This window comes from Dipteris shenzhenensis, chromosome 21 (genome assembly GCF_047967505.1).
Source record: "Dipteris shenzhenensis isolate YYH24624 ecotype China chromosome 21, Dip_SZ_1.0, whole genome shotgun sequence".
Lineage (NCBI taxonomy): Eukaryota > Viridiplantae > Streptophyta > Polypodiopsida > Gleicheniales > Dipteridaceae > Dipteris > Dipteris shenzhenensis.
Genome location: NC_141616.1, coordinates 18,702,389 through 18,722,216, shown reverse-complemented (window position 1 = coordinate 18,722,216; position 19,828 = coordinate 18,702,389). Strand labels below are relative to the sequence as shown.

Sequence of the window (19,828 nt, the reverse complement as noted above, 5' to 3'; positions counted from 1 at the left end):
CTGATGCTGATCTTCCCATCCAATTAAGTAGGTTACTAGTCGGGTCAACGTTATCTGAGACCAATAAATAAATCCAAGACAAGATTTGTTCTCATTCCAAGAGCACAGACTTAGATGGAAAGAAAAGGTTTGAAAGTGCCTTGGTATTATTATATAAATTGTACCCTGTTAGACGAACCAGAACCACTTTTATAAAGGTAGGGTTAATGAAGCCTCCATTATAACATATGCCTTCTTTTGATTAAACTGACATTGAATCTTTAGTTATTAAACTTAGAAATGATGCCTTCATCAACTGTCTTTTCTTCCCTTGCTTCTTTGTAACACCCCTTGATCAACTAACTGTCTTTTCAACATGTCATTTTAAGCTATGTCTGCTTTTAACTAAGCTGCCATTGAATCTATTATTAAGCTTAGAAAATATGCCTTCCTTGTTCTTTCCAACAAAAACACCAATCCTACCATGTTCAGGAAAAACTTTAAGCCTCGTGAGAGCATCACAATCTTTTTTTAAATGACTCAACCTATCTTTAAAGGCTTGGTTTTTATTCGTTAAGCTCCCACATAGCATAAGGGTCCACAAAATTCACCATTTCTTTGATATTCAAGCAATCAACAGGCATCTTTTATAATATTACACACTCTGGGACCTCATTAAGAGGCTCTTTGTAGAACTTGACTTGCTTTAAGGTTCCTCGTCCTGTTCCAGACTGCTTTCTCCCAAGCAGAGTTCTTTATAGAAAGCATATCAGACACCAATCTATGGAAAATCCAGTGTGCCAAGTTCTCACCTATTCCCAAGGACAAGACAACAGAAACAAAGCAAAGCAAGGTGGTTGGATGTCTAGGACCATCGAATTCTTTGTTTTTTAGGGTGACTGTCCTTATATTCATAAACTGTCTTTGAGCTGTTTAAACAATATGAAATCAGGTCTAGACAGCTCATTTATGTTCCCTCCCTCACAAACAAACAATTTTTTTATTTTTTGGTATATCAGTGCAATATCGACCCGGACACAGTCACCTTGCAGAGACTAAGGGTGAGTAAGTTGGTGACCACATATTCATCTCCACATGCCTCAGAATTTCTTCCTATAGATCACAAGGGAGCACAAGAATGTTTTAGTGAGGAGAAGTAAACAAATAACACACTATAATCAAGGATTTCCCACTCCTGACTTGAGGCAAACCAAACAAGAACTTTAAATACTTTTTACCTCAGACATCTCAGCCATCTCCTTTGCATTTTTATCCTGATGTCCTTCAGCAAGACCTTCAATTATTGCTTCTTTGATGACCGCTGCAGCAACCTTTTTTGTGATATCCCGGATACTGAGACACCAATGTAAAAGAGATGTGTGGCTGTCAAATTTTGGCTCCAAGGTCTGCAAGCACTTAATATATATGCATACATCAAAGAAATTCAACAATATGCAAATCATACCAGGAGATAGATGGGAAAATGACACCCTGGAGTAGTTCTTCATCTTTCATGTAAGATGCAAGGCTGCATGAGCAAGCCAGTCTTTCTTTTGAGAAGAAACTAAGAATGATAAAATTCATGGATGATAGCAGTCTTCCCAAGTAGCATCAAAAGCAGTTCTAGACGAGTATTACTATTTCCCCAGTCAGTAAGGCACAGGCATGAATGCGCAAGCATAGATAGATACCACTCTGCTGCAGCCTGCAGCATGCCATCAGATACTAATCGTGCTCCTGATAGAAGAGTTCCTAAACCAATCCTGTCCAAGAGAAATCATTCATCTCTCAACAAACTAAAACAAACGCTAAAGCAAAATCAACTGTATGACACTTTATGATAGGAAAGTACAAACCCAGGAAACAAAAACATATTGTTGCCTTGATTTGAATGGCCAATCTTCCCATTCCCTAGAGAGACACAGGACAAATTCAGATTTAAAACCCTATTTACACTTTTGAGAGTGCCAAACATGAATAAAAACCACAACTTATGTGAAAAGTAGAGGGAGGGTTGTTCAGACCAAGATCTACATCCTCAAAAGGACTTCCACTAGCAAAAACAATGTGAGGTCCAACATGATCAAAAGCTTCCTTGGCAGTGCACTCAGCTGATACCAAAGTCACAAAAAATTAGCCCTTTTCTAGATATTGGTAAGAATTCCTGAATCTGAATGAGATCCTAAGAACACATGAAGGATTTGGTTAGCTTGGAATGATTATACACGAGGGAAAGGATACCATTTTTTGTTGGATTGGACATTGCAAAGATGGCTGGCCTGGTGCATGTGGACTGATGCATGGCTTCAAGGACCTGGCCAGGAAAAACCAGAACGTAAGAGTGATCATAGCATTGAGTACAAACGGTGGAGGAACCAAGATGTTGACAATGTCTGTGCAGATGGCTGGGGAAAGCTCATGATTGAGGCATTCTTAATAACAATTTCACCTCTTGGTTGAAAATGCCTCCAACACCAGACAATCCTAAAAGCACATCAGGATTAACAGCTTTCACCTGGCCATGCAAATTGAGAACCATTTATTATGTTTTGCAGCATAAAAAGTTGATAAAATAAAGCTTGAAACTCAATGGAGTTCTCTGCTTAAAGGAGATGCACCCCAATGTTGAAAGGATAGGAGTCAAGTACCACTTCAACAATTGAAGCTCCCTCTCTCAAGCCTTCAGAGTTGAGTTCTTGAACAGATCTGGCAAAAGGCTCTGCTTCTGGGTCAATAGAATCCCGTTTTTTGGTGATAAGCCCCTACAAATCATCATACTTGTGTATTTAAGTCACATGGACAAACACATAGTTCTTATGGAAAACTGGCATCAGGGTAGAATGAGACTTACATCTTTATCAACTAACCAGAAATGATTTCTTGCTTCACCATCTGCCACTCTTGTACCACCCAGCATCCTTGCCATTGCTTGCTTGGCTGCATTTATGACTCCTATTCCTGCACTGCAATTCCAAAAAAATAAATGGAAAACCTCACATGAAGCCAAACTTTACAGGGTAAGGCCTTTCCAGAATGGAAAAAGCACGTCTCTGCAAACTATTTAAACTTTGACTCCTTCAGAGTGCAATCTCCAGACTATTTTTCTGTGATATTTTATTAGTTGTCAACATGACATCCACCAGATCAGAGAATGCATAGCTGACAGACTTAGTCACTCAGTTGTCATGAAAAGCGTCGATCAGATCTTCTATTAATACTGAGACAAGATAAGATTTCCTATGAAGGGGATGCTCAGATTATTCCATTTGAAGGTGAGAGAACAAGCTTCATGAGAATTTCATTAAACTAAGGCATCCTCAAGAAGATATTCCAGATCAAGTTTTCAAAGCCCATTAGCAAGCATTGCCCATATTCGATTTTACAAGTGTCATATTGACAACAACATGCATTAATATATGTATTTGAAGGCGTTGGAGAATATCCTCATCCAAGATGAAGGAATAGCTTAGAAGAAACCATGACAAAAGGTAATTTTCCTCAGAAGATATAGTACTTTTTCTTTTGATAATATGAAGGAATGTTCAGGTTATTTCCGCACTTAATACCACAAAAAATGTTCAAGAGTTCATGCATAAACATTAAATTTATCAAGCATCATAGCATGGTTCAGAAGGATATCAATACTACTATAGCCCATGAGGAGCCCTAGACAGATTTCTGGGCCTGTTTTCAATGTAATTCTATTTTGTAGCTATAAATATCCATCTAAAAAGCCCTGTATGTGGCTGCTACTAATGCTATTGTGCTGTGGACGTTGCTGGCTGTGGCAATATCACTCAATGTGACTGGGGGCTGAGGCTCTGGTAATTGTGGCAGTGATAAACTAGCTACAACTGAAGCTACTATGACAAGGGCAATGTGAAAGCAACTCCAACTTGGCAATGATGGCTACAATGTCTTACATGACCAGTCCCATTACTTAGCCACCATCCACCGACTAGGTGACTACGTGCAGAGGGCATGGTGCCATGCCATAGCTGTTAGTTTTTGCCCAGAATTCCTTTAAGTTTTAACAAAGATCTTCAATCATGAGCATAATCGTATACCAGCGATGCTTAACAGTGGCCCTTGCCTTGCAACAATTAAGGTAGCCAGCTGTCTGTTGTTGCAGTAGGGAGAGCCTGTAGATTGGCTCGGCAGGATTACTCGCTCACTCTCATTGGAGAAACCCAGCTCATCCTTATCTGTGAAACACCAGCATCAGAGGGGACATACAGCACAAGGAGGAGGTGGTAACTACCTTGTGCCATTCTTTTGATGATTTTGACCATTGTACTCTTGTAGCTTGAGGGAAGTTTTTCTTCTCTAAAGAGGTCCTGTGAGTGTGTGAGTGTACGTGTGAATAGGGGTGTAGTGTGAGTGTACACATGAATAGTAGTGTAGTATGACTCTTGAAGATGAGAGGAGATGGGGGGTTGAGGATTGGGAATTTGAGGAGGAAAATGCCACGTGGCAGAGGACACTTACTTCAGAGAGTGGCCATGCATTGTTTTTAAAGGGGATCTTGCTTTTTGGAATGATTATCTCACTGTAGTCTTCTTCCCCATTTGGTGCTCCTTTCTCCCAACTTATGCTTTTCCTTTTTTACTAAGAAATCATTGATGAAAACAGCCTAGCGCTACTGAGACACCAAGGTAAAAATACAACTCCTGGAAGGGTACAGAAACAAGAGAAGAGGAGATTGTGTCCCTGTGTAGTCTGGGGTTTGCATAGATGTGATCTACTATTCTGTGAGACTTGTAGCAATACTCCCTTGAAAATCCTCGTATAGCGACAAGGTGGTCCTCTGTCCATCACCCAGGCAACTACACCCCAGGTCACCACCATCTATCCCAGATTAGCAATCTCCTGCCAGAATTTGGCTTCTTTGTAAGATATTGTATCGTCACTAAATTTTCCAAAAAGACAAAGGGCTTAGGCAGCAAGTATGATATGAACTTGCATTATTAGCAAACATCAATAACAGTCCTTGCTAGTCTTATAGGCTGCATATACCCTTTCTCTCCTTTCCGTGATATGGCATCCTCAAACACATTGACACCAATGAAGAAATATTTCTCCCAGTTAGGTGGAACCATGATGGGCCCGCTCTGTAGCACTTTTATTTTCTCAAACATCTTTTGGTTCTGTCCCATGCACACAAATTCAGTACCTTTTTTGTTAGCTGATGCAAGGGATGAAGCCTTTAAGCCAATTTCCACAAAACCCTTCCGTAATATGTGACCTTCTGCAAGAAAGTCTTCGATTGTTGGCTTGTTTTTGGTGCTAGAATTGCCTCTATTGCTGAGATTTTCTCAGGGTTCATCTCAATCCCTTTGATTGGAATGATGCGTCTATCTTTTGCTATATGACATTTATTTGGATTTAAACTTCCTTGAGCATCATCTATTCTCTTTAGAGCCAGAAAAGTCTTTTCTAAATGTTCTCCAATCAAACAGTAGATGCAAAAGTCATCTATAAAGACCAGTATGAACTTCCCCAAATAAGGTTCAAATACCTCACACATGAACCTTTGAAAGGTGGTTGGTGCATTGAAAAACCAAATAGCATGAGTCGGAATGCATGTGTCCCCCAAGGTGTCACAAATGTTTCTTTCCTTTTATCTTCCTCTGCAATGCAAATATTGTAATACCATAGTACCCATCACATACAGTGTACCTCTCTCATATGCAGCTACTTGATCTCAAATCTCATCATAGAAAGTGAAGGGGATAAAAATCCGTCTTTATGTAGGCGTTCAATGGTTGCATATCCACACAAATTGGTCACTTCCCTCCCTTCTTTGGTGTGACTACAGTTGACACCCATTCTGAATTCTCCACGGGAGAGATAAAACTGTAGATAAGAGACTATTTGCCTCCTACTTTAGCACTTCTGCTTGCATCACCCCCGACCATCTCAGTTTTCGAACCATTAAGAGACTAAAAAGAATGGAGAATCAAAAGATGCATCTTCATCAAGTATGATGACTATGATTCTGACTCAGGGGAGTATGAGATTTTAACTTAAGGGCTGTTTGGCATTTTAACTTAAGGGCTGTTTGGCCTAACTTTGGATACAGTTAAGGCACCTCAAGAAAGAGGATGCCAATTAAAGAGCTCAGAGGAAAGCAAAAAATCTGAAAATGCTAAATCCGTGGTTAGTAGGAGGCTTCAGAAGAGGAGGAATACGTGATGGTTTCCCCTCCCTCTTCCCTAATCTCTTGTAACAAACATATAGACAAAGTGTGATACAAAAATCTATCTACTTAATACAAACAGCTTTTTGTCTTTGATTACTGACAGATGCGCAATATGACAATGGTGCAACACAAAATCCAGTTAAAGCCGAATGCCAAACTATACTTCACATTTTTTGTACCTTCCTACAAGATCAGCTCTCCAGTGGCCCACTTTTGTACTGCTTCCCCGTCTGGTCCAATTAATGTCCTCTTCTTTTAAGAGCACCTTTGCATGTGTAGATAGGATAGAGTAAGGTGCATGCATTTGCTTTTTGGGTTTTGCAATGAAATCTGGGAGACGAAATTAAATGTGATAACAAGTTCTCTAAAAATGTGCTTCAGAAATAAATTTGGACTATTGGGCAGTCCATAACCCTCAAAATTGCTTCCTTGAGCACATTTCTGCACTTTTAGATTTGTCTTCTGTTTGGTTGCCTCTTCCTGCTCCAAAGGGTTTCAAAGCTAACCCAATGTTGTATAAGGGGCACAAATTACAGTCAAGGATGCTTCTTTCTTTTTTTTTTGAAAGAATATTACTTCATTAAGTATGAATGAAAACCGCAAGAGCAAGCTCAAATGCGGGAGTACATCATGCAATGCATGAGGAAACAAAACAGGTCAAACTGGCCTAATAAGAAACCAAGGCGGAGGCTGAAATGCCACCTCAACCCTGAGGAGACTCAGAGAAGAAAGGAGATCCTCTCCAAACTCTGAAAAAAGTAACTCTCCTAGCAGTGGCTGCTCTAGAGGATCCCTGCATGCTCGCCCATATGGCCATCAGAGTGTGTACTGTGTCGGCGGTCCAAATATTGGCCATAGCTCGGGAAGCGTGAACCTGGATACCCTCCATCGCCTCTGTATACCTGGCTCTCCAAATATGCCAAGCTGCAATGCTAGCCAGAATCTCCCAAGACGTATCTACTGAGGCATGAGCAGCTATGAAAAAAGTGAAGGGAACATCCTGGAGGGAGCAAGACTCCACTGAGTGTCGCCGTACAATGAGAGCTGGATCTGGATCATGTGCCTCAAAAAACACCTGAGAGCCAGTAAGAGATAACCAAGCCACTGAACCCCAGGTCATATAGAAAGGTGCTGTATGAAAGATACTGAAAATCCTAGCAACACTTTTCCAGATCATTCTTGCTTGTCTGTACTCCCAAAGGCAATGCTGTACTAACTCAACTGCAATGTGACAACGAGGATAAGTCCCTAGGGTCAGCCCCGAACCTAGATCTCCACAGGTTCACTGCAATCCCTCCATGAAAAGCCAAAAGAAAAGAGTGATCTTTCTATTCCTGAGGGATTTCCAGAGCCTACACCAAAAGTTTTTCTACACAACTGCGAAAATCTGAAAACTATCCCAATGAGGCTCTCTGGAGGGCCTCCAACCTCTACTGCTGAGCTGAAACCTCCAGGCATTTCTAACCGTATAGCGAAAGAAGGGGAAGCTCTTCTCTCGGTGCCCCTCATCAATCCAATCCCACTCCCCTGGGTCCCACTGCAAGAACCTAATAGGGGAACCACCATATAACCAAAGTCTCCAAGACCCTAGCACAAGGAGAAGAGGATCGGGATCAAGATACCACTGTGAGTCCTTGCCCCACTCCATGAAACCAGCAATCGTGACAGGCTGAAAGGAAACCTTCAAAAGAATATCATCAGAAGATCTGATAAGTCTGCCTCCCGACTGAACATCAAAGACTAGGGTATCCTCATGTGCATCCTGCAGGGCAATAATCTGTAACGGAATGCCCGTCCTTGAAAATGCTCCCCACCAAGTGGACTCTATGATCGGCATGTCATCTGTATCAATCCACTCTGGCGGAATGGCTGCCTATATCTGCTATATCCTGACTGCACTTCCTCTGAGGTGGCCAACTGCTGTAAGTCTCTCATCCTCTGGAAGTCTCATAAAGACCTGCCAAGCGCCTACTGTAGAAGAAGGTCCCCTCTCCCATCTAGACCACTGCATATAATGTGACACTCCAAGTGGCCTGCCATAGTCATCCAAAATCGAGTCATTCCACATGACTGGCTGCCTGTGAATTTGTTCACGAGCAGTAGGCGGAACTCGGCGAAGAGTGTTTCTGAAGCAGCCCCAAGCTTTCAAAATAGTAGCCATAAGAGGGGAAGGGGGAGATTTGAGATGGGCTGAAGTAAGTATCCATCTGATGCTATCCATCCAATCTCCCCCATGAGATGGGGTACAAGAAAGAATGCTGCGTGAGAAAAAATCTTTCCAGGGCTCCTGTCCAGGCATCAATCCACGTACTACGAACTTGTAGAGCAAGGCCATACACTGCAAGTTCGGGTCAATAATATTGAGACCTCCTGTGTGGGGAGAATGAGGGTCTCCCAAGCCACCCTGGCTACAACATGTGAGGTGCCATCTAAACCGCTCCATAGGAAGTTCTTGATAGGTCTCATGAGCTGAGCGATACAACCTCTAGATCTGCACCAACATGAGCAAATAAACCAGGCAGTGGCCAATAATACCTGGTTCACAACCACAACTTTGGACGCAAGGTCAAGTCTGGCAGAACTCCAAAAGATGAGTTTCCACCTAATACTCTCCAAAACGGGAGCAAACTACTGTGCCGGAGAGATGCCCACCCCAACCTGGCATCCCAGATATTTGACGGAAACTCCCCTCTGAATCCTATGTCATTCCCCCAGTCAGGAGTGTCCTCATCACTGATCCAAAAGCCATTGGATTTGTTCCAGTTAATGTGTGCACCTGCCGCAATGTAAAACAAAGCCAATGTCGTCCTGAATGAAGTCAGTGTCTGTGGAGTGGCATCCAAAAAAACAGCCGTATCATTTGCCAACTCACTGTCTAAGAGCTCATCCTCCTGCCTCAAAGGAAGCCTGAGAGCTACAATACTAGCTTGAGCTCTAATGTAATAGCTCATAGCTTCAGCCACAAATAGGAACAGAAAGGGGGCTAAGGGGCATCCCTGGAGGACTGATCTAGTAATCTCAAACCTGTCACCCTTGACTCCACCAATAAGAACCTTGCTGTGGGCTGATCTGTAGAGGGCTCATCCCCCTCTGATCCATGCATCTGAGAAACCAAAGCGAGTAAGTGTGCCCTCCAGAAAGCCCCAGTCTACCCTGTCATAGGCTTTCTCAAAGGCCAAGAGTAGAATAGCGAGCCTGTGGCCATTATGCATGGCCCAATCCAAAGCCTCCCAAAATGAGAAAATGTTATCAAAGATGCTCTTGCCATGCACAAATCCTGTCTGCATATCAAGAATAAGATTTGGGAGAAAGGACTACAAACGAAGGCTAATAGCTTTAGCTAGGATTTTATACAAGGTACCCAGCAAGGTAATCGGTCTCCACTGAGACACTAAATTCTTGCAACCTCCTCTTAGAATCAAATGAATGAGGCCCTCCATAAGTGAGTCGGGCATCTCACCCGAGTCCCATACACCTTGCAAGGCTGAAGTAACGTGATCCCCAATTTGATTCGAAAAAGTATTGAAAAATAAGAAGGTAAGTCCATCTAAACCAGGACACTTGCCCTTGTGAAGGGTAGAGAGAGCAGTCCTGAACTCTACGGTTGTGAAGGGTGCATCAAGTGAGACAGTCATATCCCTTGTCACCAACCCAGGTAGGTGGCCTGAGTTTCAAGATCTGCTATAAGAATAGAGGCATAGAAATCAGTGGCAACCTGCAAGATGACATCTGGATGTGTCTGAAGAAATCCGCCTGAGTCAACAAGCTGTGAGACGCTCTCCCTACTATGTCTGAGGCCAAGAGTAGAGAAGAACTGCTTGTTGACCTACCTCCCGTCCAAAATGACTCTCTGGCATGAAAGGCATACTCTGCTCTCTGATCTAAAAATGACTGCTGGTGGGCGCCGTCTTTCTATAAGCAAGACTTTTCTTGGATTTTATCTGTTGTCACCTGATAGTTTCCTTTTATATGCTATTGCTAGGAGATAGAGGTCTGGAGTTTTTTTTTCCCATGAAAAAGACTTTTATTAAGTATTGAACAAAACCTGCGAGAGCACGCTCAAAGTGGAAATGCAACCTAGATGCACCTAGATGAGCATGCAGGGGTCCTCTTGGGCTGCCTTTGCTAGGAGGGTTACTTTCCTTAGGGAATGCAGAGGTTTCCCCTTCTACTCGGAGTCCTCTACAGAGTTGAGATGGCACTTTCCGCCTCAACCTTGGTTGTTTTCTAGCTCTTTTTAAGGGAGCTTCTTTGAGTCTGAAGGTTTTTATTACTGAAGTTGTTGCAATGCTACATTTTTTCCTACAAGTCAAACATCCAACAAGATATGGATAGAGCTAAGGCATATGCAGATGAGACAAGATCTTTTGGAGAACTTGAAGAAGGGGAGAGTTTTTCTCAAGATTCCTCTGACACGCTGAATCCCTAGCTACATGACAATGCACGAGATTATCACCCTAATATTGTAGGCTATGGTTGATTCTAAAGAGAATAGGTGAGGTTGCCTATTGATTAGAATTACCACAAGGTTGCAAGGTCATGTGTCTTTATTGAAATGATTTTTGCAACCAACTGCTCATTAATTGACGGAATTGTTATGTTATAGGAACTAGATGAAAATGCAGCGCTTAGGCCAATAAGAATCCTAGACCGAGGACAAAGGACTGTTCAAAACCGGAAGATACCGACGATGCAGTTTTCTTGGCATGGTCTTCCTCTATCAAAGGGAATCAATCTACAGGATACGGAGAGAATTCCTAGATTTCAACATCAAGGACGTTGATGATTGAAGAGGGAAGGAATAATAAGTTCCAATTACAATGAGGCATGACCTCGGATGGGTCTGTGACAAAAATTCCTTAGAGAGACCAATGGTAATGTATATAAGTGTAAATAATTGATTGTTATGTTGTTTTATGAGGATTTGGTTAAGGATTTAGCTATCGAGGTCATTGATGTTAGGTGTTTGAGATGACTAGACGACTTTGAGGCCTCCACGCATGTCAAGCAGGGTTAGTTCATTAACCATGCACCTAGGGATAGTCGATTAAGACGTAGTAAGTAGATAAATTATAGCATGGAGCCCTCTACGGACCTGGGGCACAATGTGTCTCTACACTTCGGATGAATAGGAATGCAGAATTATGTTGGAAAAAACACGATTCAGGCTGTGTCGTGAAAGCATGCTGCAAAGGGAGGTTGGTTTAGAGGAGAAAGACTCTTGGATACCTGTGAGTTAGATAGAAACATGAAGGACTTGACTATAACATCAGAGAAAAAATACGATTCAGGCTGTGTCGTGAAAGCGTGGTTGGTTCAGAGGAGAAAGACTCTTGGATACCTGTGAATTAGATAGAAAGATGAAGGACTTGGTTCAGTTGGAGAAAGACTCTTGGATACCTGTGAGTTAGATAGAAAGATGAAGGACTTGACTATAACATCAGAGAAATTATTCATCTAACAATGACATAATTGCCGTGGTTCACGTCATCACCCAGGGATGTAGATGGATGCTTTAACAACATCATCACCCAGAGATGTGGATGCATGCTTTACAACGTCATCTTCATTACGAAACTCAGGAAAGTCCAGAGAGAATTGCTAGATGCTATAGGTTGCATGGGACGTTGCCTGATAGTGAACTAATATTGCTACCATTTAATCATTTGACAAATCTACAATGAGGAATTTGCATATATATAAGGCATGACTCATCCCAGTCTGGATTACCAGCTTCATAAAAAGGAATCATATGCTAACCTACATTCCAAACAAAGCATGGAAATCAGTAAAAACATAACTCATCGAACTTTTTCCAAACTGGATCTAAACTGGATGTGTTACAATTTATAGTATCTTGAGAAGTGCCAAAGAAGCATCCACAAATTCGTTCTAGAATCTATGTCACAATGCTGACACAACGTGAAAAATGTCAAAGTTCTATATTTCAATATAAAATTTTATAAACAAGGAAAGCACATTCCATTTCCAAATTCTTCTTGATGGCTTGTTGTGCCATTCAACATATTGTTCTCTACAAAGGCAATTTTACTCAGAAAGAAATGCACTTATGTTAGAGTTTATCAGTTGCACAAGACTCAAACTATTTTTAAAAAATGAAGTGAAATCTCAGGTATATATCTTCTGTTAGGAACCTCAATAAAATAGAATAGCTACGGTGGGGTATCACCTCAAGATCTTGGAATAAAAGAGCCAAAATACCTTCCAGCACCAACAACTACGATTTTTTTCTTTGCAAATTCTGACATAGGCAGGCCCTGAGCTCTCACTGCTCCAAGAAGACCTGCAACTGCTACCCCAGCAGTTCCCTGCAACAGTGTTTGACATAGACATTGACAAATGTGACTTGCTAATCACATGATTGAAAATCAGGCTGCAACACACTGTTCCACGTACATACTTATTCTAGCAGAAAAGAAAAATTCATCAGATTAAGGACAATAAGAACAAGGAAGAATTTCATGTTGGAGGCTGTTGCATCATAGAAGACTCCGACCTTGGTTTCTGAAATGGGAATGGGAGTAATCTTTGGTATTTCATAGCCCAGTGTGAGAACTAGGCCTCTAGTTTGGGTGCCAGTGGAAAAGGGGTTTGGGTTTGTCCTTTGCGAGTTTGAAAGGTCACTTGACCTTTGGGAGTACATTAGATTAGATTTGATTGTGTGACATCATCTCATAGACACCATCCATGAGATATGTGTGTGTGGAAAAGAAGGCTACCTCAGCCTATAAAAGCAGCACCTTGTACTTGCTATCTATCAGATCAAGATGCCCTTGTCACTTCTGCTCGAGCTCTTGGTGGCCCAACCCTCGCCTCGGCCATAGCTCCTCCTGCTTGTGTGCTCTTCTGCCCTGAGTTGCGCCCCCCTACTTACACCTCTCCACCCTCCTCACTGCTGATTTGCCACCCCACCCGTGCAGCTGCTCTGCCCCCATCTCGTTTTCTCCTGCCTTTACCCTCTCTTCACCTGCTCGCACACTTCAGAGTGCATTTCTGCCCCCGCCTTCAGTAGCTTCATCTCTCGCAAGCCATTTGCTTTTCGAAAATTTTTTATTCTAGCTCTTTTCCCATTGTTTGAGCCAGGGTTGGATTTGTTTGATTTGGAAGGGAGGCGATCGGCCGGCTATTAGCCAGTGGAGACCGATTACTGTGTTGGACACCGCTTACGAGATCTTAGCCAGGGCCCTGTCTGAAGCTTGAACTCCTCACAACATCGAGGGCTGACTCGTATGAATCCAGCAGCTATAGACTCCTCATAAATGGTGACCCCTTTCCTATGAGGGAAGACTCTAAGAAGATTCCGATGAGACTCCTGCTACTATCCTCTCGTGTGTAGGGGGTGTCCTCAAGAAGTATCCATTGAAGCAAGCTTTCAGGGCTCCAGACCGAGCGTGAAGCCATGCATTATAATCTTGCCCACTGCTCTGCATCTCTGCCAACTCTTACAAATATTTAAGTTTGAGGACTGCAAACCAGTTTCTACACCTATTGAGCCTGGTTTCCATTTCACCATAGATGATGTTGTTGAAGCATTTGTTGCCACTCTCTATCAGCAGATTGTTGAATGCCTAATATATGGATGTCACCCATGGCCAGATCTTTAGTATGTTGTTTCCTAGTTGAGCTATTCATACATAGTCCTAGAGCACAGCATTGGTAGGCTATGAAACGTGTTTCGATACTTGAAACGCACTCAAGGTTTGGGCTTTCTCATGGCCATGACTCTTCACTTATCTTGCATGCTTTCATAGATAGTGACTAAGCTGGATGTTATGACACTAGAATGTCACACAGTGGCAATTGTTTTATGCTTGAGCTTCATGCATTTCTTGGTTCAACAAAAAGAAACCTATAGTTGATACTTCTAGCTGTAAAGCTGAGTACACTGGCAGCTTTTACAGCCACTGTGGAATGTATTTGGCGATGGAAACTACTTGCAGATCTTGATGTTGGTCAGACATCTCCCACTAGTATCTATTGTGACACTAGAGCGCTTTAACCATTGCACAAAACCTAGTGTTTCATGTGCGTACTAAGCACATTGAGGTTCATTATCACTATGTCACAGGAGACTGTTAGCAAGGGATATTTCACTTATCTTATGTAAACTATGTCTCAGGGAGACTGTCACCAAGGGATATTTCACTATGTCACAAGGGGACTCTCAGCACAAGAGATATTCAATTGTCTTGTCACGTGATTATGCCATCCTTGTACTTTCATAGGTTGCTATATCCTCTTGGATGAACATGTGCAAACCATTGCATTAGTTCCAGGTATCTCTGAGATGTTTCCAAAGACTTTACCCATACCATGGAGGGGGGTCTGATAGGTTTTAGCCCCTGGTATGGCCTTGTAGGCTAGTTTGTGTGATAGTGTGCACAATGTGCACTTATAGTTCACTTGGATAAAGGCAACCCTTAAACTTTTTTTTCCCCCATGGGTTGACCAAGGTAGGGTTTTAGGATTTAGCCCTCAAACGGATGTCCCCTCACTTGCATTTGTACTTTTCTCTTGCACTTGAGCGCTGCTGCTAATAACACAGAGAAGAAAAGAGGGGCAAGAGAAGAAAAGAGAAGGGAAGGAGAGCAGGATGGACGATGAAGCAACAGGCGGAAATAGGTAGGCAAGAGTTGAGAGAGCAGAGAACTGAAGCAGGTGGGAAAAGAATGGGCAGGCACAAATGGAATGGCAAGTGGGAGGAGTGTGGGCATTAGCAGAATGGCGGACGGAGAAGAATCGTACAGCAATACAGAAGCTGTATGGGTGAATCAGTGACCAAAACCAAGGTGGAAGAGGCTGAGAAAGGGGATATACGTGATAGGGACGAGCAGCAGCTGTTCTCTGTATGATTTTGCATGGGGCTTTTATAGGAATTTATCCTGTTTCTATGTATTTTAGTCATACTTGATAGAAGTTCATTCATTTGTAACCAAAACAAAAAGCAGCTAAAATGTCCTGAGAAATCCTCCCTTTCATTAAATGAATCATGCTTCGATCACAATAGTCCTGCCTGCTAAAGCAAGCAAAGCAGTAGTCGTCCGTGGGAAGAACAACAAAAAATCTGCCAATAGGACTAAACAAATGGGATTGAAAGAGAGAGAATTACCACAATACTGTGTGTTTCTATATACTTCTCTTCCCTCAACTGAATTCCTGAAAATTATCAATGCACATTCGAAATTCTGCTGCAATCAAAATTCTTAGGTGTCTCCTCTAAAAACGGCATGGTATCTCTGGAGGCCTTTTCTTTTTAAGATTTAGCAAAACTACGGTAGATTTCCATAGTGCAAAGTAGCCAGAAACATGTTCCCATAAGTTCTGCTTGGATGCACCAACATGGGGGTACTAAGGCTAGGATTTAAAGGAAAATTCCACAAAGTAATGGAATCAACCAAGCAGTCTTCACCATCTAGAAGAGAATGATGTAAAAAAACTGTCCTCAAGGGTGAAAGAGTCCAAACGGGGCTGGATTGCCCATTTATTTTATATGAGGTTTCATGCCTTGAGTTATTAAAGTCGAATAAAATTTCTTAAGAGTTATAGTAGAACAGGATACGTCTCTGTGCTTCCATGATCCAATTACTCCATAGTTACCTCCACTTCTGGAATGAGATTATCCACCTTACATTATTATATTAAACTGAATGAATGATAATTCCTCTTCCACAGTAAAAGGTTTAAAGATGGTGCAAGGTAGACTGAGTTCTTCTTAAAAACGTAAGGAGCACAACCGACGGCAATGAAGCATGTGTCACAGACCTGAATATCATCATTAAACATCCGACAAGTATGCCGATAGTGCTCCAAAAGTTTGAACGCCCATTTGCTTTGAAAATCTTCAAACTGGAAAATGTGTGCCGTATCAAATCAGAACAAGGGTGCATGCATTGTTAAACTGCATGGATAAATTAACCGCTGGAAAACTTGCTTACTTGAACAATGACATGAGGCCAACGTGTATACACAGCCTCCATAAATTCATCTATAATACTTAAATATTCCTCCCCATCCAATCGTGGATGTTGCAGTCCCAGATCTGAATCAACGTAAAAAATCTCAGTATAGTATAGTATCTTGACAAAAGGCTCCTTCTAGCTAGATTGATTCATGATACAACACAATCTTTAAATTAATCAAATAATCCATGGTGTATACAGCCATTTATGTCAAGGCTGTCAATATTGTGACAATCAGAGCATATCCACGTACAAAGATACCCTTAGTACTCTGATAACAACAGAGCAGATTATCATGCCGACTCATGAATTCATGCTCCAAAGTTGATAAGCTTAGAAGTACAGTACTCATGGCACACCAATGTAAATAGACTAACTCAAAAATTTTGCAAACTGAACATAGCATGAGCTGCCTTTGAACATTGATAGTCCCAATAGTTACAGATACTATATTGAATGCCTCCAAAGATGCAGGGTGTCACAATAGTAGAAATAATTCATTACACCACATGGCTGTTCCGTACAGCCCCCTTCCCCCATGTGCTCTCTCCACTGTCTCATCCCCTTCACCCCCCTCTGCTCCTCAACACCTTCCCTTCGCTCTCCCTCACCCACCTCTAGCCTCTCCCTTAGTTTTCCTTTGGCCCAGTCCCTAGCCTTGCCAAGTCTAAGCCTTAGTTTCTTTAGTTCAGTCCTTTGTTTTTCTGTTAGCTCCTTTCTCCTTCCTTTCTCTCATTCAAGGTCTTGTAGGTAGCAGATTGTTCTTTGAATTCGGCTTTCCATTTCAGGTTGGAAAATGGATTCGTGTTCCACTGATCCCTCTTCCACCACACAGGCCATGAGAAAATGTTTATTTTTTAAAGACAAGTTGCAGACAGCAGCTCAAGAGGGACGTTGAAGTAGAGAGTACAAGCACTCTCTTTGCACACATCCATGGTTCTCTTCCTTCCAAAAGCTGGATGTTGGCAGCCTTTCCCCCAAATCTCTTTGTGCCTATTTTTTATGTTTGACTTTCGGGGAGGGATTCTTACGAGTGATCTTTTATTCTTCAAAGATTACCTCATTTGTTTTGGTGGCCAGTCCCCTAGCCCTTATCTTCAGAAATCTTTTTCACTTTCTTTCCTTGGGTTTTGATCCAGTTGAGGAAGACAAAAGAATCTCTTCCATCTTCATCTAATTCATGGACTTCCTTAGGTGCACCATCGTCTTCTTCCTACCATCGGGGCCTTTTTGGTGTGGTTAGCAAAGTACCTCCACTGCCTTCTTCAGCGCAATCACAATGGATGGGGTGCCCCATGTTAGGGTATGTGACCCTAACATCACTGAGGACCCTATATTGCTTCAAGTTCCAAATAGCTCCCATTTTAGGCAAAGGATTAAGATTGCAGAATGACAAGACCAGCGCTGCATGTATGGACTCTTTGGGAAACTTTGCCAAAGATTGCCCAGAGAAAAATGAGATGTAAAAGAAAAGGAATAACAATTCTTCCTTGGATTGATAGGGTCTCTCTCTCATCTCTCTACTACTCATCAAACTCCACGGTAGAGGTAAGTAGTAGTGCGGGATAGATTTAGCAGACCAGGAGCCCCTTGATTCCAGCCAGTCATAGTCAATAACAGCCTCTTTCTCCCTCTGGATTAGTAGGTGCTTCCCTCAGGTGGAGGACCTCCCTTGGTCCTTTTTTTTTTTTTGCGCAAAAAGTAGTGCTAGTTATATTGCTTGAAAACGAGAGTACAAGAAGGCCTAAAGGCCAGCGGGCTGTAATCACAAAGCGGATACAGCCCGTGGTAACAAAATAATTACAAGCCTCTCAAGGCATAATCATCTGAGTGTGGACAAACAGCCACGGTGGGGGGGAGTAATGCCACTGAAGACTCTGAGCAGAGTGCTGGAAGAACAGCTCTTGATGGTCCCAGTCGCGAAGGAAGCGCCGTCACTTCTCCTTCCCTGCCCGGGACTCCCCTTGAATCTGATCCCACTGACCCTTGAGCGTGTGAATGATCGTGCTCCAGATGTCTGCTAGGGTCTGGGTAGCAGAAGAAGCCTGATCTCCTAAGGTCTGCGCGCATCTGGAAGTCCAAATATGCCAGCCTACAATACTCCCTATGATCTCCCAAACTGGGTACCGAGTCATCGCTCCTGCATCTGTCTCTGTCAGATGCCAAGGGAAGCTTTCCATGTATGCCCAGGTGGCCTGCGTGATGAAGAAAACTGGATCCTGCCGAGAGAACTCATAAGCCAAGTGATGTCCCATCTCGCTGCTGCACCAGCAAACGGCTCCCCAAGTGACCGGTCCTAGCTTGGGTGCAGCCCTCGCTAAGATCCCCATGACTCCCTTCCACACTGTCTGAGCATGCAAACAGCTCCAAAGGCAGTGCTTTAGGGACGACTCCTCTTGAAAACACCTCTGGCAGTGCCCTTCCTGCCCCATCTGCCTCAGCCATCTCCCAACTGGTAGCCCCTTGTGGACCACCATCCAAAGAAAGTAAGAGATCTTCCTCGGCCGCCAACTTGCCCAAAGAGTCTTTCAGAATGTATGAAGAAAGACCAAAGATATCCCTTGGGCATACCAACTATGTGCCTGGGTGGGTAGCCTGCGCTGGAGAGTCCCTAGAGCACACCTACCGGTACGCGCGCTGTATGAGAAGAAGGGGGTAGGGTTCTCAGAGGTCTCCAGTGGTGGCCAGCGCCACTCCCCTGGGTCCGACTCCACCTCTGTCAAGGAGCAGCCCTCCCAAATCCAGAGTCTCCAGTCCTGGTCCTGAACAATCAGGGGGTCTATATGCCATGCTTTCCCTTGCAACCCTATGATGCGAAGGCGCTGCCAGGGAAGCTGGGGGTCGATCACGGCCTCTTTGCTCTGGAGACGGCTACCATCGGCGACAGAGAAGAAGTGAATCAAGGAGTTCGAGAAAAGGCCCGCAAAGGAATGCCGCGGGGAGTGAACTGCCCTAGCCACCTCTCATCTACTGGGAGGAGCTGTCTGGTGATCATGGGAATCCTCCAACCTGCAGGAATGGCAGCATCGATCTCCGCTCGCCGAGCCTGGATCCCACGTGCCGTACCTACTGCTGCTGCCAGCTCGCCTGGGCCCAACTGGCTATAGACATCCCTCCAAACCCGGAGCGAGCGCACAGGCCCACGCGCCCAGAGCGCCCATGGGATATGGGATCTCTCTCCAAGCTGGCGATCTGTATCATCTGTCACCTGGCTGCTCCAGATCAGTGGCTGTCTGTCTATCTCCTCTCGACAGCTGGGGGGAACTTGAGAGAGGCTGTGCCGCAACTTCCTCCAAACCGAGACGAGGCCGCGGAGGAAGGGGGAGCAGGGCTGAGTCAACGGGGCTGAAGTGAAAATCCACCGGATAGACGGCTGCCAATCACCCCCTCTCTAGGGGGGGATACACGCGCTGAGACCATGCTGAAGCAAGAGCTTCCACGTCTGCCCTCCTGGGGTCAGACCGCGGATGACTAACTTGCCAAGTAATGCCTGACTCTACAGTTTTGGATCTATGATGCCAAGACCGCCCTCTGTCTGGGGGAGAATGACCGTCTGCCAGGCGACCCGGGCTCTGGTGGTGCCGGAACCATCTGAGCTAGACCACAGAAAGTTTCGCACCAGTGTCCTTAGCTGGGCTACGCACGATCTCAAGAAACACCAGCAAGA

At 43.5% G+C, this 19,828-nt stretch overlaps 1 protein-coding gene across 1 annotated transcript in view; it reads right to left on the bottom strand.

The window, feature by feature from the left end:
- Positions 1-340: 340 nt before the first annotated feature.
- LOC147888587 (NAD-dependent malic enzyme 1, mitochondrial-like) overlaps positions 341-19,828 on the bottom strand; it is a 106,542-nt gene continuing 87,054 nt past the window's right edge. The window contains exons 7-19 of the mRNA XM_087392456.1: positions 16,138-16,241; positions 15,965-16,048; positions 12,404-12,510; positions 2,831-2,942; positions 2,628-2,741; positions 2,429-2,494; positions 2,221-2,293; positions 2,004-2,090; positions 1,836-1,890; positions 1,671-1,742; positions 1,445-1,507; positions 1,218-1,332; positions 341-1,092 (exon numbers count right to left, since the gene is read on the bottom strand). Of these exons, the coding sequence (XP_087248582.1) occupies positions 1,021-1,092; positions 1,218-1,332; positions 1,445-1,507; positions 1,671-1,742; positions 1,836-1,890; positions 2,004-2,090; positions 2,221-2,293; positions 2,429-2,494; positions 2,628-2,741; positions 2,831-2,942; positions 12,404-12,510; positions 15,965-16,048; positions 16,138-16,241 (1,124 nt within the window). The 3' untranslated portion in view covers positions 341-1,020. The remainder of the gene's footprint in view (positions 1,093-1,217; positions 1,333-1,444; positions 1,508-1,670; positions 1,743-1,835; positions 1,891-2,003; positions 2,091-2,220; positions 2,294-2,428; positions 2,495-2,627; positions 2,742-2,830; positions 2,943-12,403; positions 12,511-15,964; positions 16,049-16,137; positions 16,242-19,828) is intronic.